We start from the raw sequence: 24,345 nt of genomic DNA on the forward strand, positions 1-24,345 counted from the left end.
CAGGGAGGGGGACCCAGGCCAGGTCCGTGGCACCGCCCGAGTCCCCTGTCCTGGGCCTGAGCACGGGCCCGCGTGGCCCTCCGCCGTGCCTTTTCACTCGTCTCTCCTTAGTTTAGAAGTTGCTTCAAGCACACAATTGACCTTTTCCCTTGGCACTTTGTAAAAGTGCCAGCGTGTCTTCCTCCTTTCCCAGTTCCCAGCCCACTCAGCAAAGATGAGCTCTAGTAACAGTTTTTGTGTGATCCTCCGGAAACTTCTATGCATGTGCAAACATATAAATAGAAGAGTGGAAAGAAAGTGGAGATGGCACATTTCTTTTCCGTTTTACCTAAACGAGCTCATTGTATGCGCACTATTCTGGAGTATCTTTTTTTTCTTTTTCTTTTTCTTTTTAAACCTCACAGCCCACCGTGGAGAGTTTCCAGCAGTTTTTTTCTCTCCATGTCATATGGAGAGCAGAGTGGGGGGAGCACAGGGGAGAGCGGGCAGGGGCAGGGGCCGTGCTCTTCAGCTTCCAGGGGGCTCTGCTCCCAGCCCCCTGCCCCGGGCCACCCACCCCCACCGGTCCAGTCCTCTTGGCCTCTCAACTGGGCCGACCTCTTTGTGGTTCCCGCTGTCCCCACTCTCTTTCCTCCGCCATGGCCACTGCAGTGACCGCTGCAGCTCTTTCAACGCTCTGGCCTTGTCTTCCTGCTTCCCAGAACCTGCCCTGGCTGCCCATGACTCCGCCAGGCGGGCGCCTGACACTCAGGACCCCTGGCTGAGCAGCCCCTTCGACCTGCGGCCACCTCAGGGACAGCTGCTCCCCTTCACTCTTCTGGGTCTCTGACTCGGCTCCCAAAATAGCTGGGCACGTGGGCGCCCTGGCCTTCCCTGGCTCGAGCTGCCCTGCTGCTGGGAAGGCCTCCCCCTCCCCTGCATTTGGCCAACTCATTTGAACCCTTCAAGGCCCATCCCCAAGGTCACCTCTGCTGGGAAGCCTTCCAAAGGCCCTCAGGCCCTGCCTGGGCCGCCATGGCACCCCCAAAACTTGGCTGGCGGGAAAGGACCCCAGCCTGACTGCTCCTGGACACCTTGTCCAGCTCAGGGCTCTGCTGGGGGCTCAGGGCATTAGGTCCACAGTGGCCTCCTGGTTCTCCCTTCTCTGGACCCTGTTACCTGCCGGTTTCCGCTGGGTACTTACCAGGGCACAGTGTACCCACCATATTGGTCCTGGGTCATTCCAACTTCATAAATTCCACTCTGAAATGCAAAGCTGCGTAAGCAGCTCACCCCAGCCCCACAGCGTCTGTCTGTCCACCCGCATTCTCCTCTGTGGCACGTCACAGCCCTCCCTTTAAGAAACCTCTGCTGGGCAGCGCTGAAGAAAGACGCGTTCGTTCGACTGAATTCTGCCCTTGGGGTCTCAGTTCAGCGGCTGCCCAGCCCTTGGGGGGCAGTACAGTCTCCACAGATGTGTTCCCATCCCTGGGCTGCTGCTGAGGGGTCTCTGCCCTCCTCAGGGCCTGGGAAGGACAGTGGGGCCTGAGCTCTTAGCTGTGTGCGTCAGTGCAGGCTGGCCCAGGAGGATGGGCTTGTGTTTTGCCAAGGGATAGGGTGACGAGGTGTCCTCAGGTAGAGGAAAAAATAGGAGCTGCTGCCAGGGAGGGAAGCCTCAGGCAGGTGGAAGGGGAGCAGGCCATGCCCGGGCGGCCAGGAGGGAGGCCCTGGGCAGGTTTGCTGGAGGCAGGAAGGTCGGGCCATGTTCGGTGGACACTGGGTTTAGGTAACCTGTGGGCTTTGTAACCATCCCCAAGGACAGAAGGGGAAACAGACCTGAGCGGGGATGCCACCACTGTCCCTAGCCTGTGGCTCCACTGTCCCCAGGCCATAGGGCCACATGTAAAACATGCAGCAGCATGTGGGCCCTGGCGGGGTCCCCTCATCACGGCCTCTCATGGCCATGGCCTTCAGACTGGCCAATTATTGGACAACTGCACCCTTGAGCATGGACCTGCCATCAGGGCATGGTCCCCACTCCAGCACCCTGTTTTGCCTTTTTCCCTGGGAGGTGCAGAGAAAACCCTAGAGCCTCTCCCGTCCCAGGGAAGTCACGGCAGATGTTTCTATGGAGTTGGGGCCAGGGAACGTGAGAAAAAATGCCACGATTCAGGCTGGCAAACCCCTCCCTGCCAGCTTCTGTCTTGACAGGCAGAGGCTGAGAAGAAGAGGCAGATGTAGAGGCCAGAAGGCAGCCCAGGCTTTGTTGGGGACAGTGTTCCTGGCATAGGCAGACCGAGCAGCTTGCAGAGCTGGGAAGCTCCGTGACAATTGGGGGCTCAGGGTGCCCACAGGCAGCCCACAAGCCAGTCATCACTTGGATACCCCCAAACAGGTGGCCGACTCCCCCCGCCCTTGAGGGAGGCCCAGTCACCCTAAAGGTCAGCAGGCACATTCCTGATGGTTGTGATAACAGCAGTCAGGCCCTGTGGTGACACCCGGGGCCAGCTGTTCTGCTCCCAGCTCTCCCTCCAGCCCAGCACCCCCACAGCCTTTCGGGGGTTCTCAGAGTAGGGCCGCTTTGCCCCCCCCCCCCGGCCAGATGTGCACACTGAGGTCTGGCAGAGTTCCAGTGCCCATTCCACCCCAAGCTGCCTCCAGGGAGTGCGGGTGGGACGTGGTGCTGGTCTTACAGACTCCTAACTGGGGCTAAGGCTGCCACGGCACCTGTGGGACAGGGAGTGGAGAGTTTGAGGGTTGAGTCCCTGAGGTCACAGGTGGAGGATGATCATCTCCTTTGGGTTCCCACCAAACTGGTCCTGCCCAAAGAAGCCTGGTGTTGATTAAGCACCTACTGTTTGCTCCTGTGGGACATTGCAGCTTGCTCTGGGGTCCTCCCCAATGACTTTTATAAACGGACAGACTGCAGTCCTAGAGAGCTACCCATAGCAGCCAGGGCAGCGCTGACCCATGTGTCATGGCCCAGGAAGGACCAGGGGATGCTGGGTGGAGCCTGGGCATCGGGGAAGGGCAGAAGGGGGGTGCTGCATGTGGTTCCTTATCACCTCTGCCTTGGATGAGGGGCAGGTGGAGGGGTCCCCCAGCATCTATACTTAGGGTGAAAAGGCAGGAGGACAGAGAGAGCCGGAGGGTCAGCAACTCCTCCAGGGCTCAGTAGCTGCAGGGAGCCTGTTGGGGTGGCCCCCAGCAAGAGGGAGAGAGGGGAAGCAGAGCAAGAGCCTCCTGGGTCCAGGAGAGAAGACAGCAGGTGGTGGTCAGCGGATGAGTAGTGGCCACTGGAGGAGGTGGGAGTAGACCCCACGCCTGCTCCCCAGCCACCCACATGTAGGAGAGCCATGCACGTGGCACAGGGAACTTCCTGAAGAAGGTGGTGGGGTCTGAGGGGCCTGCAGAGAGGCTGCAGAGATCCTGCCCATAGTCCAGGATCCCTGCGTTTCCAGGTTCCGGCACATTGCGGTCCTGAAGTTGCAGCTAGAAGCCCACTGGTGGCCCCAGAGGGACAGGCCTCCCTAGGATGGAAGCAGCCACAACAGCTTCTATCTGCAACCTCAGAGTGGTGTCTTAATTAGTCGAGTCCTGAGATCATTGTTTACTGCTCCCCACACAGAGGGTTTATTAAAAGCCCCGCCAAGTTAAAAATACCAGCACCAGGGATGTGCCGGCCGAGGGAGCCGCTGAGACGGGCGCCCCAAACCACCAGGAAGCCAGGCGGCTCCCCTGGGGAATCCCTGCCCACGGCCTGCGGTAGCCCTCTGGCAGGCAACCCAGCAAGCACATGGGGACCGGGTGGCCACTCGCAGCTGCGCCATTGCGGCTCCTCCTGGGCCCAGTGCCAGCCCACAACCAGGCCTCACACCCTGGGTGCCTCAACCTGTCCAGGCCACGGCAGTGTGGCTGCTGACAGGCCTTCACCCCAGCCTCTGGTCAGACGCCCTCATCACAGTTCAGGGAGGACATGAGGTGCCCTGGCAGGGTGCAGGGAAGCCCCTGGGGCAGGTGGCCCTCTGCACAGCGTGGGCTGGAGGGTGGACACCCAGAAGACCTTTAAAGGGAGCCTACATCGAGTGAGGTGGGGAGGTCAAGGGCACGAGCATTTAGGAGTCCACAGGAAGGCCCAGGCCCTGGAGGCCCAGGGACACCTGAGCATGTCAGGAGGGGCCAGCAAAGGCCTCATCCCTGCCCCCCCCCCACCTCTCCCATGCCTCCAAAGGGCTCTGGAACCTACAGGTCCCCAAGGAGAGGCCACAAAGCCAAAAGCCACAGCCCTCCTGCCTTCTCAGAAGGGTTGATGGCACCTGTGGAGGTTCCAGATGTTTGACTGTGACAGAAAGTGAATCCAGACATGCGTGAGGGCCTCCAGGACCACAGCACCCAGGCCCGGCCAGGGGCGAGAGCCCTGCAGCAGTCGTGGTTTACCCTGGTGCCATCCGTCCACGCATCCATCATGCATGGCTCCTTGGGCCAGGTGGTGGCCGCGGTGGGTGTGGAGGAGACTCAGGCATGCGCCGGCCTCGGGAGCCTTCCCCCCACCTCCCAGCCCGCGGAGTGGCTCCCCATTCTCCGAGGCAGAGCATGACAGATGCTGAGTTCTGAGGAGTAAATAAAATCAATGCGAAACCACTTTGAAAGTTAAAAGCACAATTAACGCTCGTGCTGCTGCTGCGATAAGGACAGTGCCCAGAGCTTCGTACGCCTGGGCCAAGGCAACCGCTTTGTGTCGCTGGGCGGGAAGAGGACCTGCGGGACACCTCCCGAGCCCCAGGTGGCTGCGGCTCCTTGGCCCGCTTGGCCCGCAGGGATGCAGCTAACTCAATTAGACAGCATGTCGGATTGAAGGAGGTGTCGGTTCAAATCCCCGTCTCCCCACCAGACCCGGAACCCGCAGAGGAGCAGACGTGTGCTTCTCATTCAATTAATCAATTACGCCCTCGCTCAGCATCTGCAGGCTCTTGGCTCCCAAACCCCGAGGGTCCCCGTGGCCAACCCGAGACTCGCACCCCGCGCATGCGCACGATGGCGCGAGCTCCTCTACACCCTGAACCGTGGCGGACGACTCCCTCCCCGCTTCTCACCCTGGCGCAGTTTCTCTCTCCCAGCGCTGCAACTCCTGCTGCCCCTGCCGGCCCCAGCGGCCATTCCCCATCTCCACTGGATTGATGTCCCGGCGGCATTGGGCTCTCCCGGCCGCCCCTGTCCTGTCGCTCTTCTCTCTTGGTGTCTGAGATTGCTGTTTCTATAGAGAGGAAGTTTGGAGGGTGTTTGGGGCATCGAGGAAGGAGCCGGCGGAAGGACAGTTGCTGGGAGCACAGGGCCGCATGGGGACGAGGGGCAGCCTGGGTTGCGGCCCCTGCCCTTGGGTAGCTGCTGCTCCCCTCCTGAGTGCCTCCTCTGTCCTGTGCCTTACTCGCTGCTGCTTCCACCTCCTGACTAGCCGCCTCCATGGGCCCCTTCCACTGCCACGATGTCCACCTCCCGTCCCAAGCTCTCCCCCTGCCTGGCCACTGTCCTGCCCACGCTCCCCCTATGCACCAAGTACCCTGCTCCCCTCTTCTACCTGGTCCAGGGCTCCTTCACGCCTGTCCAGGCCATGTCAGCAGGCCAGAGCCACCAGAGATCAGGTAGGGAAAATGAGGCCCAGAAAAGGGAGACGCGTTGCCCAAGACCACCTGAGGCTTGCCCGAGTCCTGACAGGAGGCCTGTGGTGTCTTTTCTGCCCATTTTTAGCTCTTGCAGATGTCACCCCCTGGCTGAGTGTAGATCTCAGCTCAGATGGTGGCGGGGGTGGGCCCGACTTCACAGCCCTGTGGGGTTCCTCCTGGTACAGGAGGCTGTGTGGGTGCGGCCACACCTGGCACTCAGCAGCTTGGGCCCTGAGGTCTGGCTCATTCACGGGCATAGCTAACTCGGGCTGCCTACGTGTGTGAAGGCCACCAGGGCAGGCAGCACAGAGGCTGTAGCCTCTGTCTGGACTTCCACCCCATCTCCAGGCAGCTCAGGTGGGCCCTGCTCCAGGTTGACACATACCCAAGGCAGGGAGGGCTGGGGGCATAAGACCTGGGCTCTAATCAGAGGCCTGGCTTTGAGACCCAATTCTGCCACCAAGAGGATCCTGTGGCCTCAGTTTCCCCCGTGAGAGGAGGCAGTTGGCTCTAGTGATGCTCTGGGTCCTGCGGGCTCATTTTCTTACATCACTGCAGAGCTGTCCTCCACCCTTTGTCCTGTCTGTGTCCCTAGTGACCACCTGATGGTCTTCCTCAGTTGGGAAGGAAGTCAGACCCCTGGGGTGGTCACCATGGATGGAACCCCCCTACCAAGGATGGCAACCCACCCGCTGCCTCTCCACCCAGCTCTTGGTTGCTGTTCAGGTACCTGCACTGCCCTCGACAGCAGGCCTGTGGGTGACTGGGCGCTCCCCATCCTCTGGCTTCCTTGCACCCCACCCACAGCACTGTAAATAGTCCTTTATTAAACTCTGGTTTAACCATCTTGCATGCACCATCTGTTTCCTGCTGAGCCCCTCCCTGAGTCACACAGGCCTCCCAGCCCTGGTCCTGGTCCCTTGTTAACTCAAGCTGTCAGGCAGGAAGGGCTGAGGCTGGGAATGGGCCCTGAGGAGTGAGCCCCACAGCGGTGACCCTTTGGGATTGCAGGAGCCGGTTCAGGACAGCAGCAGGGCCTCAGGTGGGTGGGCCTCAAGGGCCACATGACTTGTGTGGCAGCTGACTCTGAGCGTCCCTTGCTGGTGGTGCTAGAGGTTTGTCCCCATCCTCCAGCACCACCAGCACCCTCATACTGGAGAGGAAACCAGAACCAGACCCTGAGCACCTACTAAGCGCCCATTGCTGGCAGAAGCTGCCCACTCAGACTATTCTGGCCCCCTGACATCTCCATTAGGTGGGGGACGATGACAAACAGTAGCTCAGAGAGCCTGGACCATCCTCCAAGCTCCCCTGCCAACCTCACACGGGTCCTGCCCTGTGCAGAGGAGATGCTGAAAATGGCCCGCAGTACTGGGGTGCTTCTGGAGCCACTGGGAAAACAACACGTTGACAAAAGACCAACCCCAAGCCAGGTGAGGCTGTGCTGGCAAGGTCCCCTGCGTGCGTGGCATGTGAGGATCGATAGTGGCCATGCTTCTGACCTCACACAGCTTAGGTTATTGCCCAGCCACTTGCAGGGGAGCAGAATTAAGTAAAATACAGTCAGAAATGACTGCTCATCAGAGGCAGGGGCTTGCCGAGGAATCAATAAGGAAGGTCTGCAGGCTGCAGGCAGATTTTCGCAGGGAGGAGATTCTCCCCAGGGTTAAAAGACCATTTCCGGTCTCCAAGGCGCCCCAAACAAGCCAAATGCTTCTGTATCGATTCTTTGACAAAATGGTGCAATTCAGTGTCACAAATACTTAGCGAGAACCTACTGTGTGCCTAATTCTGATCATGGAGTGCTGGAAGAGCAGAAATGACTGGAAAGGGCAAATCTATTCCCATCCCTGCTCCCTCCCTCCCTCCCTTCCTCCTCTTCCCTCTCCCTTCTGGCTGGGAGGCTCTTCTGGATACTCACATCAAGAAAACCTCTGTGCTTCCTGCCCCACACAGCCGGGGTAGGCAGAGGCTGGGGGAGACAGTCCCATAGCTGGTGTCATTATTAATGAGAGGGGCAGTTGCTGGGATCAGGCTGGTGGTGGCCAGAATGGGGACACAGGAATGGGCTGGAGAGCCATTGGGGAGGTGTGGAGTCCAGGCCTTGGGACCTATGTGCACAGAGGAGCGAGGCCGAGGGAGCAGGAAGTCCAAGCCTTGGCTCCAGCAAGTGCAGAGCGATGCAGGTCCTGGGATGACAGATGGGAGAGAAGTTTCCCAGAGACCTCCAGGGAGAGGCCTGAGAGGAAGCAGGCTTGCACCTGGGCCCAGCTTTCAAGTGAGAAAGGCACAGAGAGCTGGATTCCAGGACAGGGAGGAAGAAGGAAAGAGAACACGAGGGGGTGGGGGAACTTGGCCAGTCCAGGGGGAGCCTCACTACTTCCCCAAGTTCTGTGACACTGAAGCAGCAAAGAGAGGGCCATCCCTGTTCCAACTTGGCTCCGACTCCTATGACATGATTTCTTCTGTTTCCAGCCTGGGCTTTGTGATCAGACCTTGAATAGACCCTTTTAAACAAGGAAACCTGGGGCTCCTCAAAGGACTTTTTATAATTAACTTCTACAGTCTTCCTGGCAGGGTGCCACTCCCAAGATCCTAGTGACTGCTTTGTCAAGTCTTTACTGTGTGACCTACAGAGAACGATTCAACCTCTCTGGGCCTCAGCATCCAGCTCTATCACTCAGCCCCAGAGATGGAACAGAGGAATGTATATTTCTGTATAGGGATCAAATTAAAACATCAGAAATTGACTACACTTGAGGTTGGGTGATAAGAAATCCTGTGTGTGTGTGTGTGTGTGTGTGTGTGTGTGTACGCGCACGCGCGTGCGCGTGTGTTGAGAGAACAGGGGTCAGCTCAGGCCCGTCAGCCCCTGCTGTCCATCTCTGGCTGCAGTCTGGCTGCAGACAGCTAGGTAGGGCCTCCCGAGGTACAGAGCGTCGCCATAGGAACGGGCTCTCAGCTCAGGAGAGCAGTTCATAGAAGCCAGGCACTTGGGGGAGGTGAAGGGGGGGGGTGCTCCCTCAATCCAAGTATAAGAACCGGGGTGCCCTGGTTGGGGAGTAGCTAACTGGGGGCACTGCTGCACCCCTGGGGGCCCTCCATCTGGGAAGCCTGGTCTGGGAGGTCAGCAGCCCCTGGAACCAGGAGACAAGAGGATGGCTTCTCGGGGGGCACCGTGCGACTGTGGACAGTTGCCAGGACACAGGGTCTTTCCTAGGGGACCATGGTAACCCTTAGAGAACATTTTGTGACTCATTCATTTATTCATTAATTCACTTAATCCATAATCACCTCGTGGGTAGCACTGCAGGCCACCGGCTGTGGGCGCTAGGTTGAACAAGATGCTTCTGGCCTCCCGGGGTCAGGCACGTGTGCAAAACCCATTAGCAGAGGGCATGAAGGTGTGTTCAGGGAAGATGATGGTGCCCAGGGGTGACTGGGAAAAGGGCTCATGCTTCCAGTACTGGGCCAGGACCACTGTGTGCTGGTGGGTAGAGGTCAGAGGCTGTCAGGCTCTGGGCAGAGAGGAGCAGGCCTGTGTCCATCTCACCTCCTGCCCATGTCCCACTCCACTCCCTGGGGGTAAGAAACGTCTCCCTTCTTTTCAGGAGATCCGTAATGTCTCCCATATAGTAGGACATCAAGAACACTTTTTAAAGGTAATTGAATAAAACTGGTAATGCTTCCTTACAAATAAGAGAATATAGTAAAAGAACATTTTAAATTCCTCGAGAGCCATGTGTTTTCACAGCTTTAAACTTGACAGAGCTTCCTGCCAACAGGTACGGTGGGGGGGGGGAGGGCAAGCCACATGCACACACTCCCTTTTATAGACACAGGCGTGGAGATACGGCAAGGTGATGACTCTGCCAGTCACCCCAAAACTCCCAGGCTAGTCCAGGGTAAGGACCTAGGTAAGAGCTCCTCTTTCAGGCTCTGGGCTTGAGAAGACTTTTATTTATTTTTTCTGTAATAAAAGGCTCTCCTATTTCCATCGGATTCTGGGGCCCTTTACCTCTGCCTCTGACAGAAGCCATCACTGGGTGCCCCTGGGAAGGCAGGTGGGCAGCACTCCATGGGATGTGTGTGGGTGGGTTGGCTGGAGTCCAAAGACTCAGCACCAAGTCCGGGCATGACACATATGTAGGTGGACCCTGGTAGGCAAAAAAGGAGGTTTCTTGTTCTGTAGACTCTGTTTGCCAGGTCAGGGAGGTTGTAGAATGTTTAAGAATAGTTAAGACAGATTTATTTCCCAAATGATGAAAGGTTTGCATTATCCCTCAGCTTCACCTTTTGCCAATTCTGTCTTAACAGTGTATACTTTTTTTTTTTTTTTTTTTTTGAGATGGGGTCTCACTATGCTGCCCAGGCTGGCATTGAATCCCTGGGTTCAAGCGATCCTCCTGCCTCAGCCTCCAGAGTAGCTGGACTACAGGCATGCCCCACCATGCCCAGCTCTCAACCTACACTCTTTTTTTTTTTATTCCTAGCAACTGAAACCAGGGACACTCTAGCACTGAGCTGCATCTCTAGCATTTTGAGTTTTTATTTGGGGACAGGGTCTTCCTATGTTGCCTAGGCTCCAACTTACATCCTCCTGCCTCAGTATCTGAGATTACATGTGTTGGCTTCCAGGCCCAGCTTCAGCCTGCACTTTTAAAGGATCACAGGGATGCCTGTCTCTTGCCACCAGGCCTGGATGCAGCCCTTCTCCCCACCTACAAGGCCCTCCCCAACGAGCAACACTCCAGAGAACCCTTCAGCACCCTGCACTTCCCGCACAGGACAAGCCCTCCCAGGAGTGCCCAACTCCCTCCCCACTTGGGCCCAGCACCCCTTGCTCACCTCTCCCCAGTGCTCACACTCCTGAATCTCAGAGGGGTCTAAGTATTAGATTTCTGCCTTGAACTATTTGAGGCCAGGGACCACCTTGGGACCCATCCCACTGCACCCCATGCAGAGGCCCTAGCAGAGCCCCAGGCACACAGTAGGGGCTCAGCAAACACTGACAGATGAAAGACTACATTTAAAAAGGCAAGCCCCCATTTATGGAAAATTAACTTCTGGGAATTTTTGATGAATGGAGAATCGTTGCAGTCTTTGCCAAAGCCTGCATGGACCAGCTAACTGATGAAAAGACTCCTTTTTCCTCCCTCCTGGTTGAGGGTGAATTTACCTACAAGGTGTGGGGGCGGGGTGAGGAGTCATTAATCCTCTAGAGACCCCACAAGCTCCCCACGCACCGCATGACTCAGTGGCGCCCTTTAAGAAGATTATTTGATTGATGACGTGGACAATTAGACTTGTGAACTTGACATCCCTGTCGATCGCAGTGGTGAGAGAGGAAGGGAGAGGTCTATTTTTGAATCCTATCATCGATGATGACGAGAAATGGTGGTGTTTGGGGGAGAGGGGCGACCAGCAGGCAGCACTGAACAGGGACCCAGGCCAGTGAGCGCCGCTGTCCGGTGGTTTTCTTCCCGGGCTTGCTGCGGGGTCTGGAGAAGCCGAGCTCCTTCTCCCCCGCGTCACTTGCAGGCCTGCATGGGGTCTGGGGACACGTGCAAGCCCTGCCCGCCGCGGACCCTGCCCACTGCCGGCCGCCGGCCACACTCGGCCCTGGAAGCGCGGGCGAGGGCCTGCGGTTGTCACGAGCCGCCCCGGGTCCCGCACACGAGGCCGCGCGGGGCGTGCGCCTCTGCGGCGCGTTCCCCGCTCGCCGCGCAAGCAACCCACTTGAGCCTGAAGAGCCTTCTCTCTGATTGAACTTGAAACCAAACCGTCATGTTCTCCCGCCTAAATGTACCCGGGCGCGCCTCTCGCTTCCCTCCAACCTCCGCCCCCGGGCCCCCTCCCCTCCGCAAAGACAGAATTTGTTTCCATAATTCCAACTTCTTCCGGGGAGGAAGAAAAATCCGAGGGGTGGCAGCTGCGCGTCTCCCTGGTGTTGGCATGTAGCCCTCATGGCCCCCAGGGTGGCCTAGCTGCCCAGCTGCAGGGCTTCGGAGGAACCCAGGGCCTGTCCACTCTCCTCTCTGCCCTGTGCTCCTCTACCCCTCCGCTGGGAGTAGGTCTGGATTCGAACCCAGCTCTGCCAGCTTTGGCCAGGGACCTCTCACAGAGCCTAAAAGGCTAGCAGGCTCATCTCTGAAATAGGCCTGCGTCACCCCTCAGCCAGACTGCGGGGAGCTCTGATGACATGGCTCTGAGCTGGAGTCTGGATCCCAGGGAGAGGCAGAAAAAGCTGTGGCGGCTTGCTGTGAACCCTAGCTGGCACGGGTTAACTGTGTCGCTGCAGCGGGACTCCCCGCTGTAGGTAACTGGGTAGTCTGACTCTGGTCCTGCCTTGGTAAATAAGCACTCCCTTTGGGAAGAGCAGGAGAGCGGCAGAGCCCGGGAAGCCAGAGGATTCTCTTGAAGGGAGGGAGGATGGAGAATGTATTGTGCGGTGCGTGGAGAGGGGGACACAGGCACCCACAAGACCTCATGGTACCTGGGTCTCCTGACCCTACCTGATCCCACTAGGACTGGCTCAAAGGTGGCTCAGACGTCTCCAAACAACACAACCCAGTTCAGGCAGGAACAAAGCCTGTTGGCGGGAGATTCTCAGTGCTGGGGAGGGGGCGAGTCTCAGAGCAGAATGTCAAGGTGGGGGCGCAGCCCCCAACGGCCCTCCTTGCCTGCTGTCCAGACTAGCTCTTGCTCCACCCTGCCGACCTTCCCTGATCAGCAATTTTGTCTTTAATCAAGGGGGAAGTGGTCTGGAGCTGGCCCTGGCGGGGTCAGGATTTGAATGGTGGGGGGAGGGAGAGGGGAAAAGACTGGCTATAACATTTCTTTAGTTCCCTTAGAAAACTTTCACTCATGGCCAGCTTTGTTGCTGGGCTTTCTCTGGCCGCTTCTGCTGGCTTTCTTCTGCCCACTGGGGGCTGTGGCTGCAGACAGAGCCCCTTGGTGTGGCAAGTGAGAAGGAGCCTGGCCCCAAGGAAGTCCAGGCCCTGTATTCTAATGTGACCCCACGGTTGGCAAGCCCAGTCGCGGTACCCGGTACCCGTGTAGTCATGTGCCGTGCTGTGGTGACTGGTGGGCTGAGCATTTCCAGAGGGGGGCTGCTGGCCTCATCCCTCTGCTCCCAGGAGTCTGAACCTAAGCCCTGGATGTGGGGAGGGGTGCGGAGAGGAGAGATTCACAGAGAGAGGAGGGGTGGCTGTTCTCCAGCCCCAGGATCTGCTTACAAACTGCAGACGCTGCTGTCTTTTCCTCAAGGGACTAGATTGGCATTTTCATTCTTTCTGTGCAGCCTTGGAGTCTGTGACAGTCCCCACCCTCCCTTCCTTAATGCTCCTAAGCTTACCCCTCTCAACGTCTGCTTGCCGCAAAGAAATCTTTGGTCTACTGAATTTGAAACTGCTTTATTGAGACCAGAGCAAACCAGCATAGGCTCCCGGGCTGGTGTCAGTGGGAAGCTCTTCCCTCCCTCAGCAGACCTGCGAGGGGCTCCTGAAAAGGCCCAGGGCAGAAGGACCCTGCCTTCTCTCGGTGAGATCTCTGTAGCTGGCTGGGGCAGAAGCTGGGTCACAACTATTGGAGGAAGGACTGTAAGCACAGAGCTCCCCCGTTTACAAAATCAGAGTTCTTTATGGGGACAGGTATATCATTCTGCTTATAGACAGGGAAAGAGGGCCCAGGGCCCAGGGCCCTCAGCAGATATGGGATGAAACTGGGATTAGAGAGCAGGAGCCCATTAGCCAGGGGAGTGCCCTTTGGTGAGGATGCCCCCCCCACTTCCCTCCCTTCCAAAACTGGGCAGGGCAGAGAAGGGACCTGGTAGGGAGGAGTCATTTAGATGGAGGACCCACTGGACTGCTGCTGGGGCCCCCTTCATGCTCCATGGAGTCACAACCTCTCCATGTGACTTGGGCAGGAGCCTGGGGAGCCCTCACCACTGGGCAACCCAGCCCTAAGATCTTCCACCCCTCCTTGGCTTCTAGCTGAGAAGCCAGCTCTGCCTCTTGCATAGGATAATTTTGGAGGCTGAAGACAGGGTCCTCAGGAGGAGGGAAGAGAGGAAGGAGGGTCAGGAATAACTTGGTGCTTGCAGTGCCATGGACAGAGGGGCTTCCTGGCTTGGGCCTGCCAGCTGCCCAAAAAAGTGTGTTTTTTAAAGATAATAATAATATTTCTTTCTTTATTTATTTTAAAATAATGATAATTTTATTTATTATTATTTATTTTATTTACTATTTTTAAATAATAATAATAATAATTATTTTTATTTATTATTATTTATTTTTATTTATTATTTTAAAATAATAATAATAATTTTTTATTTATTATTATTTATTTTTATTTATTATTTTAAAATAATAATAATTATTATTTTATTTATTATTATTTATTTTTATTTATTATTTTAAAATAATAATAATTATTTTTTATTTTTAATTTATTATTCTAAAATAATAATAATTATTATTTTATTTATTATCATTTATTTTTATTTATTAGTTTAAAATAATAATTATTATTTTATTTATTATTATTTATTTTTATTTTAAAATAATAATAATTCTTATTTTATTTATTTATTATTTATTTATTTATTATTTTAAAATAATTATCATCTTTAAAAAACACTTTTAAAAATAAAAATAATTTTAATATAATAAATAATTATAATAAACAATAAATACGAATTTTAAAATAATAATAATAATTATTATTATTAATACTGGGGATTGAATTCAGGAGTGCTTAACCACTGAGGTACATAGCCAGCTTTCTTTCTTTCTTCTCCCTTCCCCCCCTTTTTTTTCTTTTGGTACTGGGGAAAGAGTCCAGGGGCACTCAACCACTGAGCCACTTTCCCAGCCCTTTTTTTTTTGCATTTTATTCAGAGACAGGGTCTGGCTGAGTTCTTTAGGACCTCTCTAAATTGCTGAGGGTGGCTTTGAACTCTTGCTTCAGCTTCCGGAGCCGCTGGGATTACAGGCATGCGCGATGGCGTCAGGCTCCCCCAGCGGCTCTCGTTCTAGTCCGGGGCATTGGACACAAAGATCTGCCGGACTAGACTTAGCTTTATTGATTCGAGGAAAGACTCCATGGAAGAGAGAGGAGCCACAGAAATGCATGGGCATCTGGTGGGCACCCTGACTGTTCCTTCTAGCCTGCCCCCAAAACAAAGCCAGTAGTCCCCACCCATCTGGGTCTTCTGCTCAGAACACCAGAGAAGAGACACAAAGGGATGGGGATTCCGCTTCAGCCGCCTCAGAGCGGTTCTGAGGTCTCCACCCGAGCCATGTGCTCTCCGCACCCCCCTCCTTCCCCCGCAACCGCCCCCCACCACCAGCTATCTTAAGGGACTGCACTGGCCCTGGGGGTTCCCACATCTCTAAGGATGGTAAGAGTGTCCTCAAACCTGCCAGTGCACCTTCAGATGGCTCTAATTCAAAGGAACTACTCCCCAGGGTTCAAAGGGGCAAAGATCCCCTCTACCCAGCACTGAGTAAAGAGAGGCTGTGAGGAGCAGGTACCAGCTCCCCAGATCTGCAGGCAAATTAAGCCTACAAAAATGGCCCCTCCAAAAATCTTGATCTCCCCAGAAAGTTAAACACCTTTAATCTCCTCTTCCCCCTCCCTCCCTATCTTTTAGAGCTGGGGATTCAGAGGGTGTGGCTGCCCCCCCTCCAGAGTGAGGGCTCCATCCCCAGTTGGAATCTAAACTGAGTTGGGGGCTGGGGGGCAGGAGGGACATTGGGGAGACCCCTCCCCAGAAGCTTTGGTGGGGGGTCAGTATCTGGCAGGGTCAGTATTCCCTACCCCCACTCCAGCAACCCCTGGCTGTAGGCTTCCCAGTGGGTCTGGAAGATTACATATTGGAAGGCTAACAACATGTGTCACTGTGGACAAAGATGAATTCAATTGTGTATGTGTTGGGAGAATTTTCATTGGGGGAGGTGTGATTGCATATTTGAATTTTTTTTAAGTGTATGACCAAGAATCTGATTTGTGGGTTTTGGGAACTGAGCATGGATGCTTATGAATATCAGGTGTGTGGCCAGCACATGTGCGCAGGAGAATCCACGTGTTTATGTTTCTGATGATTAAGACCCCCGCTGTGACGCCAGCATGTGTGTGGGTGGCTGAGACTGAATCGGAGCAGGGTGTCAGTGTGTTTACAGCGTGTTTAGGTGCGCGTGTGCTCTGCTTTTGCTTCTGCACAGAGAATGCCCAGACTTTCTGAACTTTTTATCTATTGTCTGGGCGCCTGGGACTAAGCATGCGGTGGTCTCAGTTGTTACTATTATTGACCTTGCGGTGTGTTTGGGTTGCTGTTTGTGTCTGGGTAGCGGGGTGTGTGTTGCTAAAGGGGCATCTGAATGCCCTGTCGTGCCTCTCCATGACTGGGGAAACTGAGGGCACAATAATTTTTCTGAGTGTTTTTTTGGGCGCCTGCTTGTTAATGTGCGTTTTCCACGTTGCCGTCGTGTTCGTTTGTGTTCTTCTGGGCATATAACGCAAGCCTTGAGTGCTCCGGACCCTCACAGTAAGTCTCTCGAAGTTTTGGGGTGCGTTTCTCTCTTCCGCGCGTCGAGTTTCCTCGAGCGCCTGCCGGCTTAGCCAGGCTTGGTTTCTGCAACTCGCGCTCGCTTGGCGGGCTGGCGGGCTGCGCAGGCACGCCTGCGCGCTGTCCTGTGCATCCTGTGCGGGGGGTACCTGTGCCGGTCCAGCCCGAGAGTGCACCCGCGTGCGCGAGCGGGCTTCCAGGCTGCTGCGGTGTTGCGGGCGGCTCCGCGAGGGGCGGGGGGGTCACCGGGACTGGCCGGCGCCGGCTCCGTGCGCGCTAGGCGGGGGCGGGGCGGGGGCCGCGGGAGGGGGGGGGCAGGCGGTGACGGAAAAGGGGCGGCGCGCAGGCGGCGGCGGCAGCTTCTCGGCAGCGGCGGCGGAGAGCAGCGCGCAGCCCGGTGCAGCCCTGGCTTTCCACTCGCTGCGCGTCCGCGCCCCTTTCAGCGTCCGCAACAAGAAGCCCAGCGCAGCTCCCGGAGCCGGATCTGCGCCCGCACCGCTCCCTGGACCGCGACCCCGGCCACCCCGCGATGACCGCGACCGAAGCCCTCCTGCGCGTCCTCTTGCTCCTGCTGGCTATCGGCCACAGCACCCATGGTGAGACCCCCGGCGGCTTGGCTCGCGCCCCCTCTGGGGAAGCCTGCGATGCCCCGCTGGTCGCCCCTTGCCCCGCGCGCCTCGGGTCTCCCCAAGTCCCGCTTGTCCCACCTAACCCTAAGCCCGCGGCGCCGTGCCTGCTCGCCCTCCCCTCCATCATCGCATGCCCAGCCCGCCCCCTGGGGTCCCTGGAGTAGGGGAGGTGGAGACCCCAGCCCCTTCCCGCCTCACAGAGTGGTGCTCGGAGGGGTGTCATTGCGCTGATTGAGGAGGTATGGAAAAAAGCGGCGATGCTGGGAGGTCTTCTATAGAAATGCTCAGTGGCGCAACTTTGGGGGGTGTCCCTGCATGCGTGGTGAGAGCAGGTCTTGGGGGGCATTTGGGGAAGTGACTTGGCCGTGGTAGCCCCCCATTCCCGTCAGGATCCCAGTCTGAGCCCCTCCTGCGTGGCGTTGCGCGTTTCTCTAGGTGAGGGGCTGCGGCACTTCTCTCTGCAGCGGCCATCTGTCTCTGGCGGCGAGAGAGTTGCCCCCTTCCCGCAGTGCCCCCCGCCCCCTCTGCGCCAGTGGTTGTGTGTGTGGGGGGCTATCTAGAAAGCTGGTTGAATAACCTCATACAGCAGGTGCCTGTTAAAGTGTCAGAATGTCTTTTAACAGTGTTAAAATTCAGCCCACTCTGCAGTATGATTGTGTGTCCCCCTTTCTGTGAAGACTGTGGGGTGGGGAAAAGGGGAAATGTGACCTGGGTGCCTGGTTTGACAGAGATGAACCTTTAAAACAACCCAGCTGCCTCACCTGGGAGCAGCCAGGTGAATCTGCCTCGGCTTTTCTAAACTGCGCACCTCAAAATCTGCCCCCCCCCTGTTAGCCCACTGTGCAAAAATGAGGGTTTGGCTGAGCTCAAGGGTGGAGAGCACCCCCTCCTCTGTCCCCAGGCCCGCTTTTAAAGGATTTGAGGTTCATTAGGTGTTTTCTTTGAGGAAAAAGAGGCGTCTGTCTGCCGTGGGAACTGGGGGGTGTTCTTTGGTGTCTTGGCTAGGAACATGGCCGAGCATTCTTTCCAAGCAGGTTCAGCCTCTTCCATCCACAGATAAGAAGTACCTACTGTGTGCCAGACTGTTAGGACCCAAGAGGGTCGTCTGCTCCCCTGGGGGCAGTCAGTGGTCTGTTTAGAAGAAAATGGCCTTTGCCTTGGTTGCTGGGCCCTTGTGGGGTGAATTGTAACTTTTCTTGTGCCTCAGGAGCTGAATGCTTTCCGGCCTGTGACCCTAAAAATGGATTCTGCGAGGATGACAATGTTTGCAGGTAATGGAGTAGGTCCTCAGAGGCAGCTTGTGGGGGCCAGGGCAAGGTCATGGGGAATCATGGAGTCAGGCTAAAGAAAGGGGGGACATGGCCACTGTGCTGCGTCACACATCTTCCTTGCCTCTGCAGAAAACGGGTGGGGGAATAAGGAGGGGTGGAAATTGTGGGGGCTGTGGAGGGGGGGGATGGAGGAAGAGAGCCCCTTGCAGGGTGAGACCACTGCGGGACACTGCGGCAAAACGCAGCTTTCCTAAGCTCTCAGGGACCCCACTGACTGTCCTTTTGCACATTCTCTGAGTTTTTCTATTCAGGTGATTGGTGTTTGCTCCTGGGACCCTCTGGCCGGGCACTATGCAGAGCCTTCCCTGTCCCCAGAGCTCTTGGGTCCACAAAAAGCAGCCTGAGTGCCCTCTCCACCCCTGCCCACCTCATATGTTCCCATCTGCCCCCCCCCCGTCCCTCCTACAGGTGCCAGCCTGGTTGGCAGGGTCCCCTGTGTGACCAGTGCGTGACCTCTCCTGGCTGTGTCAACGGACTCTGTGAGGAACCCTGGCAGTGCATCTGCAAGGATGGCTGGGACGGAAAACTCTGTGACATAGGTTGGCACTTTCCTCTGCCCACTGTTCTCCCTGCTCCCCGACCTCTTGCCTCCCCTCCCGCCGCCTCCCTTCCCCCTGGCGCCTAATTCCAGCACACCTAGAGCCTTCTGTTGTAAAGACCTCTATGGCTTCCCGCTGGGGCCCAAAGCTTCCTTAAAGGTAGGGACTTTATTTTGCTCACCTTTGCACAGTTAGCATCCTGAGAAGGCTTTGGGGATGGGGGTGAGGGGGAGCTGCCTGTTGAATAAAAAGTTAAAAAATAAACAACACCACACACAGCTGAGCAGCTTGAACTGTGGACCCCAGGCAACCTGTGTAAGTCACCAAAATACAGAGATGGGGAAGGGCTGGGGTATCTCAGGGCTTAGACACCAAGAAAGTCATATGGGACACTGTAAATGCAAAACGCAAGGGACAAACAGAGAAACAGACAGGGAATGGTGAGTGGGGTTGAATCTGTAAGGAAGGGACAGGCTGCCAGCGCTCAGTGGTCCATTGTGGCAGGAAGCTGGGGGTTTGGATAGCCGAGAAGGGGTTAAAGTGCAGATTGGTGTTATCTGCTGAGTTCATTAATTCATGCCATTTTTGTCCTCCATTACCCCGAGCAATTGAGTGTTGGCTGGGGCTGCCCTTTTAGGCTGCAAAATGTTTGTCTGAACCCACTCTCATTTGGCAAAACCCTCCCCAAAGTCCCAGTGAACAAAAGTCCTAAAAAAAAATCTCCCAGCAGCATACGCAGCTGCCCCAAGGCCTGTCTCCCCAGTATTAGAAAGGCTGTGTGGCACAAATAGGGAAACTGAGGACCACAGAAGCAAAGGGGGCTCCCCCTCCCACTGTCTCTGGCCCTTAAAATCTGACCCCCATCATGGTGCAGGGCTGATCTGCAGCTGACTCACGCTCTGGCCAGCAATTCCGCAGCCCCTCGCTGCTGCCGCCGCCGCCCCACTGCAGCCACCGCAGCAGCAGTGTCGGCACCAGCAGCAGCTCTGAGCCATCTTGGGATTCAAAGGACTGTGGAAAAGCCACGGTTAGGGGTCAGAGTCAGGCTTTTAACCTAGAGCCCCCTCTCTTTGGTATCTGAACACAGAGCACCCTACAGGAGTTTTCAGACAAAATCCTCCCTCCCTCAGCACACCCCTTTCCACCAGGTTGACAGGCTGCCTGGTGGGGGGCTGGAGAGTCTGGGGTCGCATTGCAGGAATAGCCCTCTGGGTAATTACCTGCCCTCTCCCTTCTCCCCTGTTGGGCACCCAGCTGCTGCCGAGCTGGAGACCCCCAGCCTGTGCTGGGAGCAGCGTCATCGTCTGTGCTTTGGGTTGGCCTGGGGGGGGCTGATGCGTGAATCGCAAGGCTTGGCACTTCAGGGAGAGGAGCAGGGTCAGTCTTGGGGTGGTCACCAGCTCTTTAGCTTAAATCTAACATTCCGAGTGACCGGGGAGGCAGGAGGGAAGAATTAGGACCCTGCTGCGGAGGCTCCCCAGGCTAAGGCTCCCCGGCATTGTCCCAGAAAGATAAATCCTCCTTGTGGTTTCCTTGCACCAGGCTGGGTTCCCACCGAGAGCCCATCAACATGGCGTTCATGTTTTCCCTTGCTGACGGATTGCAGTCTCCCTTCCAGGAGGGAGGGGGTCTCGGGGGCTCTGCACACGTGGAGTTAGCCAGCTCCCCACCACCACTGCCCCCGCCCACCTTCACCTGCTGTCCCTGGACAACCCTGGCTTTCTGTTTGGCAGGTGCAGCAGCCCAAATTACAGAAACCCCTCAGGGATCAGCCAGGGAGACCCCTTCCTTTTATAAGGAGGGAAACTGAGGCACAGAGTGGTGGGGAGGTGGACTTTCTGTCACTCAGCAGAAAGGGACCTGGCTTTGCCAGGGAGCTGAGGTCTCCACCAGCGCAGAGCCCCTGACCCAGGCCTTTTGTTCAGCTCATCACTAGCTTGTCGAGCCCGAATACTGAAGTGAGCATGGCAGGGGGCGTTAAAGACAGAGAGAGTGCGCTAGTGTTCATGGAAACCCGTGTGGGCAGGAGACGCTTGGATTTTGCCACCGTCAAAAGATTCAGCCTTTTAATTCTGGACCCCCTTAATTTGGAACCTGTGAGCAGAAAGGCCGTAGGCCTGTGCAGGCAGCAGTGGGGTGAATCATATGTCTTGGTGCCTGACAGGGGTCTTTGATGGAAAAGTGTGACGGGCAGGTGGTTTTCTACAAGGGTTGGGCTGGACTAGTCCCCCAAATGGTGAGGACCCCCTCTCCCAGGTATGTGTGGAGGAGACGAGCACTAAGGCATCTCAGGGGAGGGGTACCTGTTTCTGGGCTTGAGGGGGATGGAGGAAGGGGGGCAGCTGTCCTGAGCTGGACATCAGGAGCCCTGGCTTTCTGACTTGTGACCTTCTAAGCAAACCCCCACCCTCAGTTTGGGAGTCAGTATACCCTCTTACTGTGAACCCCACTTAGTAGCTACAAGCAGTCATTTGGCAGCTCAGCCGGGATCCCTGCCACACTAGCATCTGGGACAGAAGCTAAGTGGGATTTTTTTCGGTACCCCCCAGATGTCAGGGCTTGCACCTCTACTCCATGCTCCAACAATGGGACCTGCGTGGACCTCGATAGCGGCCGCTATGAGTGCTCCTGCCCCCCTGGATTCTCTGGCAAGGACTGCCAGGAGAAGGACGGACCCTGCGTGATCAATGGGTAAATACTTCTCCCCACTCTGATCAAATGATTGCTGCCTTTGAGTCTTGCTTCTCCTGAAGGCCCTTTTGGCCTGACCCTGTTGGACCTGTCACCTAAGAAAAGATGTAAGTGCCCCCAGGATCCCATGGAGAGCCACTTTAGATGTGTGTTTAGGGGGGAAGGCATCATCTTCATAATTTTTTCAAAGGATCCTGAAGGTGATTTCATATTCTCTTGGTGTTCCCAAGTCCTGATGTGTGTGAATGACAGTAGATTGGAATGGTGAACGGGAACTCCGAGCTGCATAATTTTCTAAAGGCAACATAATAGGAGATCAGAGTTCAGCAGGGCCAGGCTGTTTGTGAAACCCACTTAACATTGTGGCAGGCGCTTTGGGGACCTGGTGGGCTCTGCAGTTGGATTTCCTGGGATGTCTGGAGAGGGAGCCAGCGGCTGCGGGGCTGGGAGGGGACAGAGAAAGCAGTGGGCCAGCTCTGGGACTTAGCAGCCCTCACCCTTGGATGGGCCTTAGGCTGAGGCCAGGGGAGGTGGTGATGGGGGGGGATCTGAATTTATTAATCCAAAGGACAGAAAGAACCCTGTCCGGGGCCTGTGCTGGGGCTTGGTTTGGGGTGTCCTTCTACAATGAGCACCTTTGACCTGCCCCTTCAGGGTGGCATAGAGTGCCCAGGAGGCCGTAGCTTTAAACAGACATGAATGTGTCCTCCAAAGATCAGTATTCAGAAGGGTGTCAGCTGAGGGAGGTGACAGCTAGACTCCATTGCTCTCCCTTTTAGCAAGAAGAAGGAAAAAAAAAAAAAAGATGAGACATTTATAATATTTTACCCCCTCCTTGAGATTCCTTCAGAGCCCAGCTCCTGTGTGCCCCCACCCAGAGCCGCAGCAATGCCCATTCCTCGTGTTTATGGCCCCTTTCTTCCCTGGAGTTTGGCATTTATCGAATGACAAAGGGCTTGCTCCTTTAAAAGCACTTACATTAAATGCCCGTGTGCGCTTGGCTTTGAGCACAGGGCTTCAGTTTGCAAGCTGCCCTTGGCTGAATGGGCCCCTGTTAAACAGCCTGCCACAGATACCGCTGCCACCAGCCTAGACAGAACTCATTGCTTTCACTCTGAGAGTCCCCAAGGGTTTCCCTCACAATAGCCTGCAGGCCCACTCCCTCACCAGGAATAAAAATAATAATACGGGGTGGGAGTGGGGCGGGGGACACAGATGGGGCAAGGGCAGCAGAGCCCGGGAGAGTGTGAGCAATGCCCCTCCTGCTTGGTTCTGCCTCAGCAGCCCAGAGCCGGAGCTAAGGGAAGGGGCTTGCTCCAAACCTGGGCTGTCCCTAATGATTCCTCTCCCAGCCTCAGTTTCCCCACCTGTCTAGCAGCTAGCCCTCGGTCCTCTGGATGAAATAACAGGTGGGAGAGGACGTGGGCATCCTGGCATGGGAGGTCAGGTGTGTTCCAGGTTGGCATCGTTGATGGGGTGAGCTGGTGAGCCCCTTGGAGCCGGGGGTCCCAGGTGCCTCCCTGGCTGGCATTCCTTCCCTCCCTCGCCTGCTGTGTGGGAGCCCCTGTCCTCTGGTCAGGTCCTGGACCTTGCAGCTGAGGAGCCTGGCCTCCCCCACCCGCCTTCGCACCCGACATCCCTGTCCTGGCCCACCCCGAGGGCCTTTACCATGTCCTGTTGTGTGTGTTGCAGCTCCCCCTGCCAGCACGGAGGCACCTGCGTGGACGATGAGGGCCGGGCCTCCCATGCCTCCTGCCTGTGCCCCCCTGGCTTCTCGGGCAACTTCTGCGAGATCGTGGCCAACAGCTGCACCCCCAACCCGTGCGAGAACGATGGCGTCTGCACCGACATAGGGGGTGACTTCCGCTGCCGCTGCCCGGCTGGGTTTATCGACAAGACCTGCAGCCGCCCGGTGACCATCTGCGCTAGCAGCCCCTGCCAGAACGGGGGCACCTGCCTGCAGCACTCCCAGGTGAGCTACGAGTGTCTGTGCAAGCCCCCGTTCACGGGTCCCACCTGCGTGAAGAAGCGCGGGGCCGGCCCCTCGCAGGTCACCCATCTGCCCAGTGGCTATGGGCTGACCTACCGCCTGACCCCTGGGGTGCACGAGCTGCCAGTGCCGCAGCCTGAGCACCGCATCCTGAAGGTGTCCATGAAAGAGCTCAACAAGAGCACCCCTCTCCTCACCGAGGGTCAGGCCATCTGCTTCACCATCCTGGGCGTGCTCACCAGCCTGGTGGTTCTGGGCACCGTGGGCATCGTCTTCCTCAACAAGTGCGAGGCCTGGGTGTCCAACCTGCGCTACAGCCACATGCTGCGCAAGAAGAAGAACCTGCTGCTGCAGTACAACAGCGGGGAAGACCTGGCGGTCAACATCATCTTCCCCGAGAAGATCGACATGGCCACCTTCAGCAAGGAGGCGGGCGAGGAGGAGATCTAAGCAGTATCCCCACAGGCCCCTCTATATTCTCGGGGTTTCGCAGAGCTCACTACATGCGGTCTGTGCTAATCTTTGTGGTGGAATTTGCTTTTTTCTGTGTGAAATCTAGTGAACGCTATGCTTACATGTATTGCTTTTGTGTTGCTGTGTGACAAGCGCAATGCCCACGGAGACTATCTCCTCTTTCTCTCTATTAATGCATGATAACGAATAATAATAAGAATTTCATCTTTAAACGAGTAAAAGAAATAAGTATGTTATTCTAAACTCTAAAAAAATATCAAAAGACAAAAAAAAAACATGGTAACAGAACCAGGGCTCTGTGAACCGACATCCCTATCCCAGGGGTCTCAGCCACAGAGTCCTTGCAGAAACCGACACGAGTGCTGTGCATGACCATCCACTGTGAAAGGGCTACAATCTCTTTGGTTCGTTGATTCTCACTCGTCACATCCGACTCGCACTCACCTCCTGCTCCGCACCGCACCCCTGAGGTCTTTCTGATT

At 56.1% G+C, this 24,345-nt stretch overlaps 1 protein-coding gene across 2 annotated transcripts in view; it reads left to right on the plus strand.

The window, feature by feature from the left end:
• Positions 1-24,075, plus strand: part of Dlk1 (delta like non-canonical Notch ligand 1) — a 25,330-nt gene extending 1,255 nt beyond the window's left edge. The window contains exons 2-6 of one of the 2 annotated variants that reach the window (XM_048799342.1): positions 16,653-16,805; positions 18,046-18,109; positions 18,578-18,708; positions 21,258-21,399; positions 23,092-24,075. In XM_048799342.1, coding sequence (XP_048655299.1) covers positions 16,739-16,805; positions 18,046-18,109; positions 18,578-18,708; positions 21,258-21,399; positions 23,092-23,839 — 1,152 coding nt within the window. In that variant the 5' untranslated portion in view covers positions 16,653-16,738 and the 3' untranslated portion in view covers positions 23,840-24,075. Of the gene's footprint in view, positions 1-16,532; positions 16,806-18,045; positions 18,110-18,577; positions 18,709-21,257; positions 21,400-23,091 lie in introns of those variants that run through there. The other variant, XM_015489702.2, reaches the window with a different exon arrangement.
• Positions 24,076-24,345: the final 270 nt, after the last annotated feature.

The sequence above is a fragment of the Marmota marmota genome, unplaced genomic scaffold (assembly GCF_001458135.2).
Source record: "Marmota marmota marmota unplaced genomic scaffold, marMar, whole genome shotgun sequence".
NCBI lineage: Eukaryota > Metazoa > Chordata > Mammalia > Rodentia > Sciuridae > Marmota > Marmota marmota.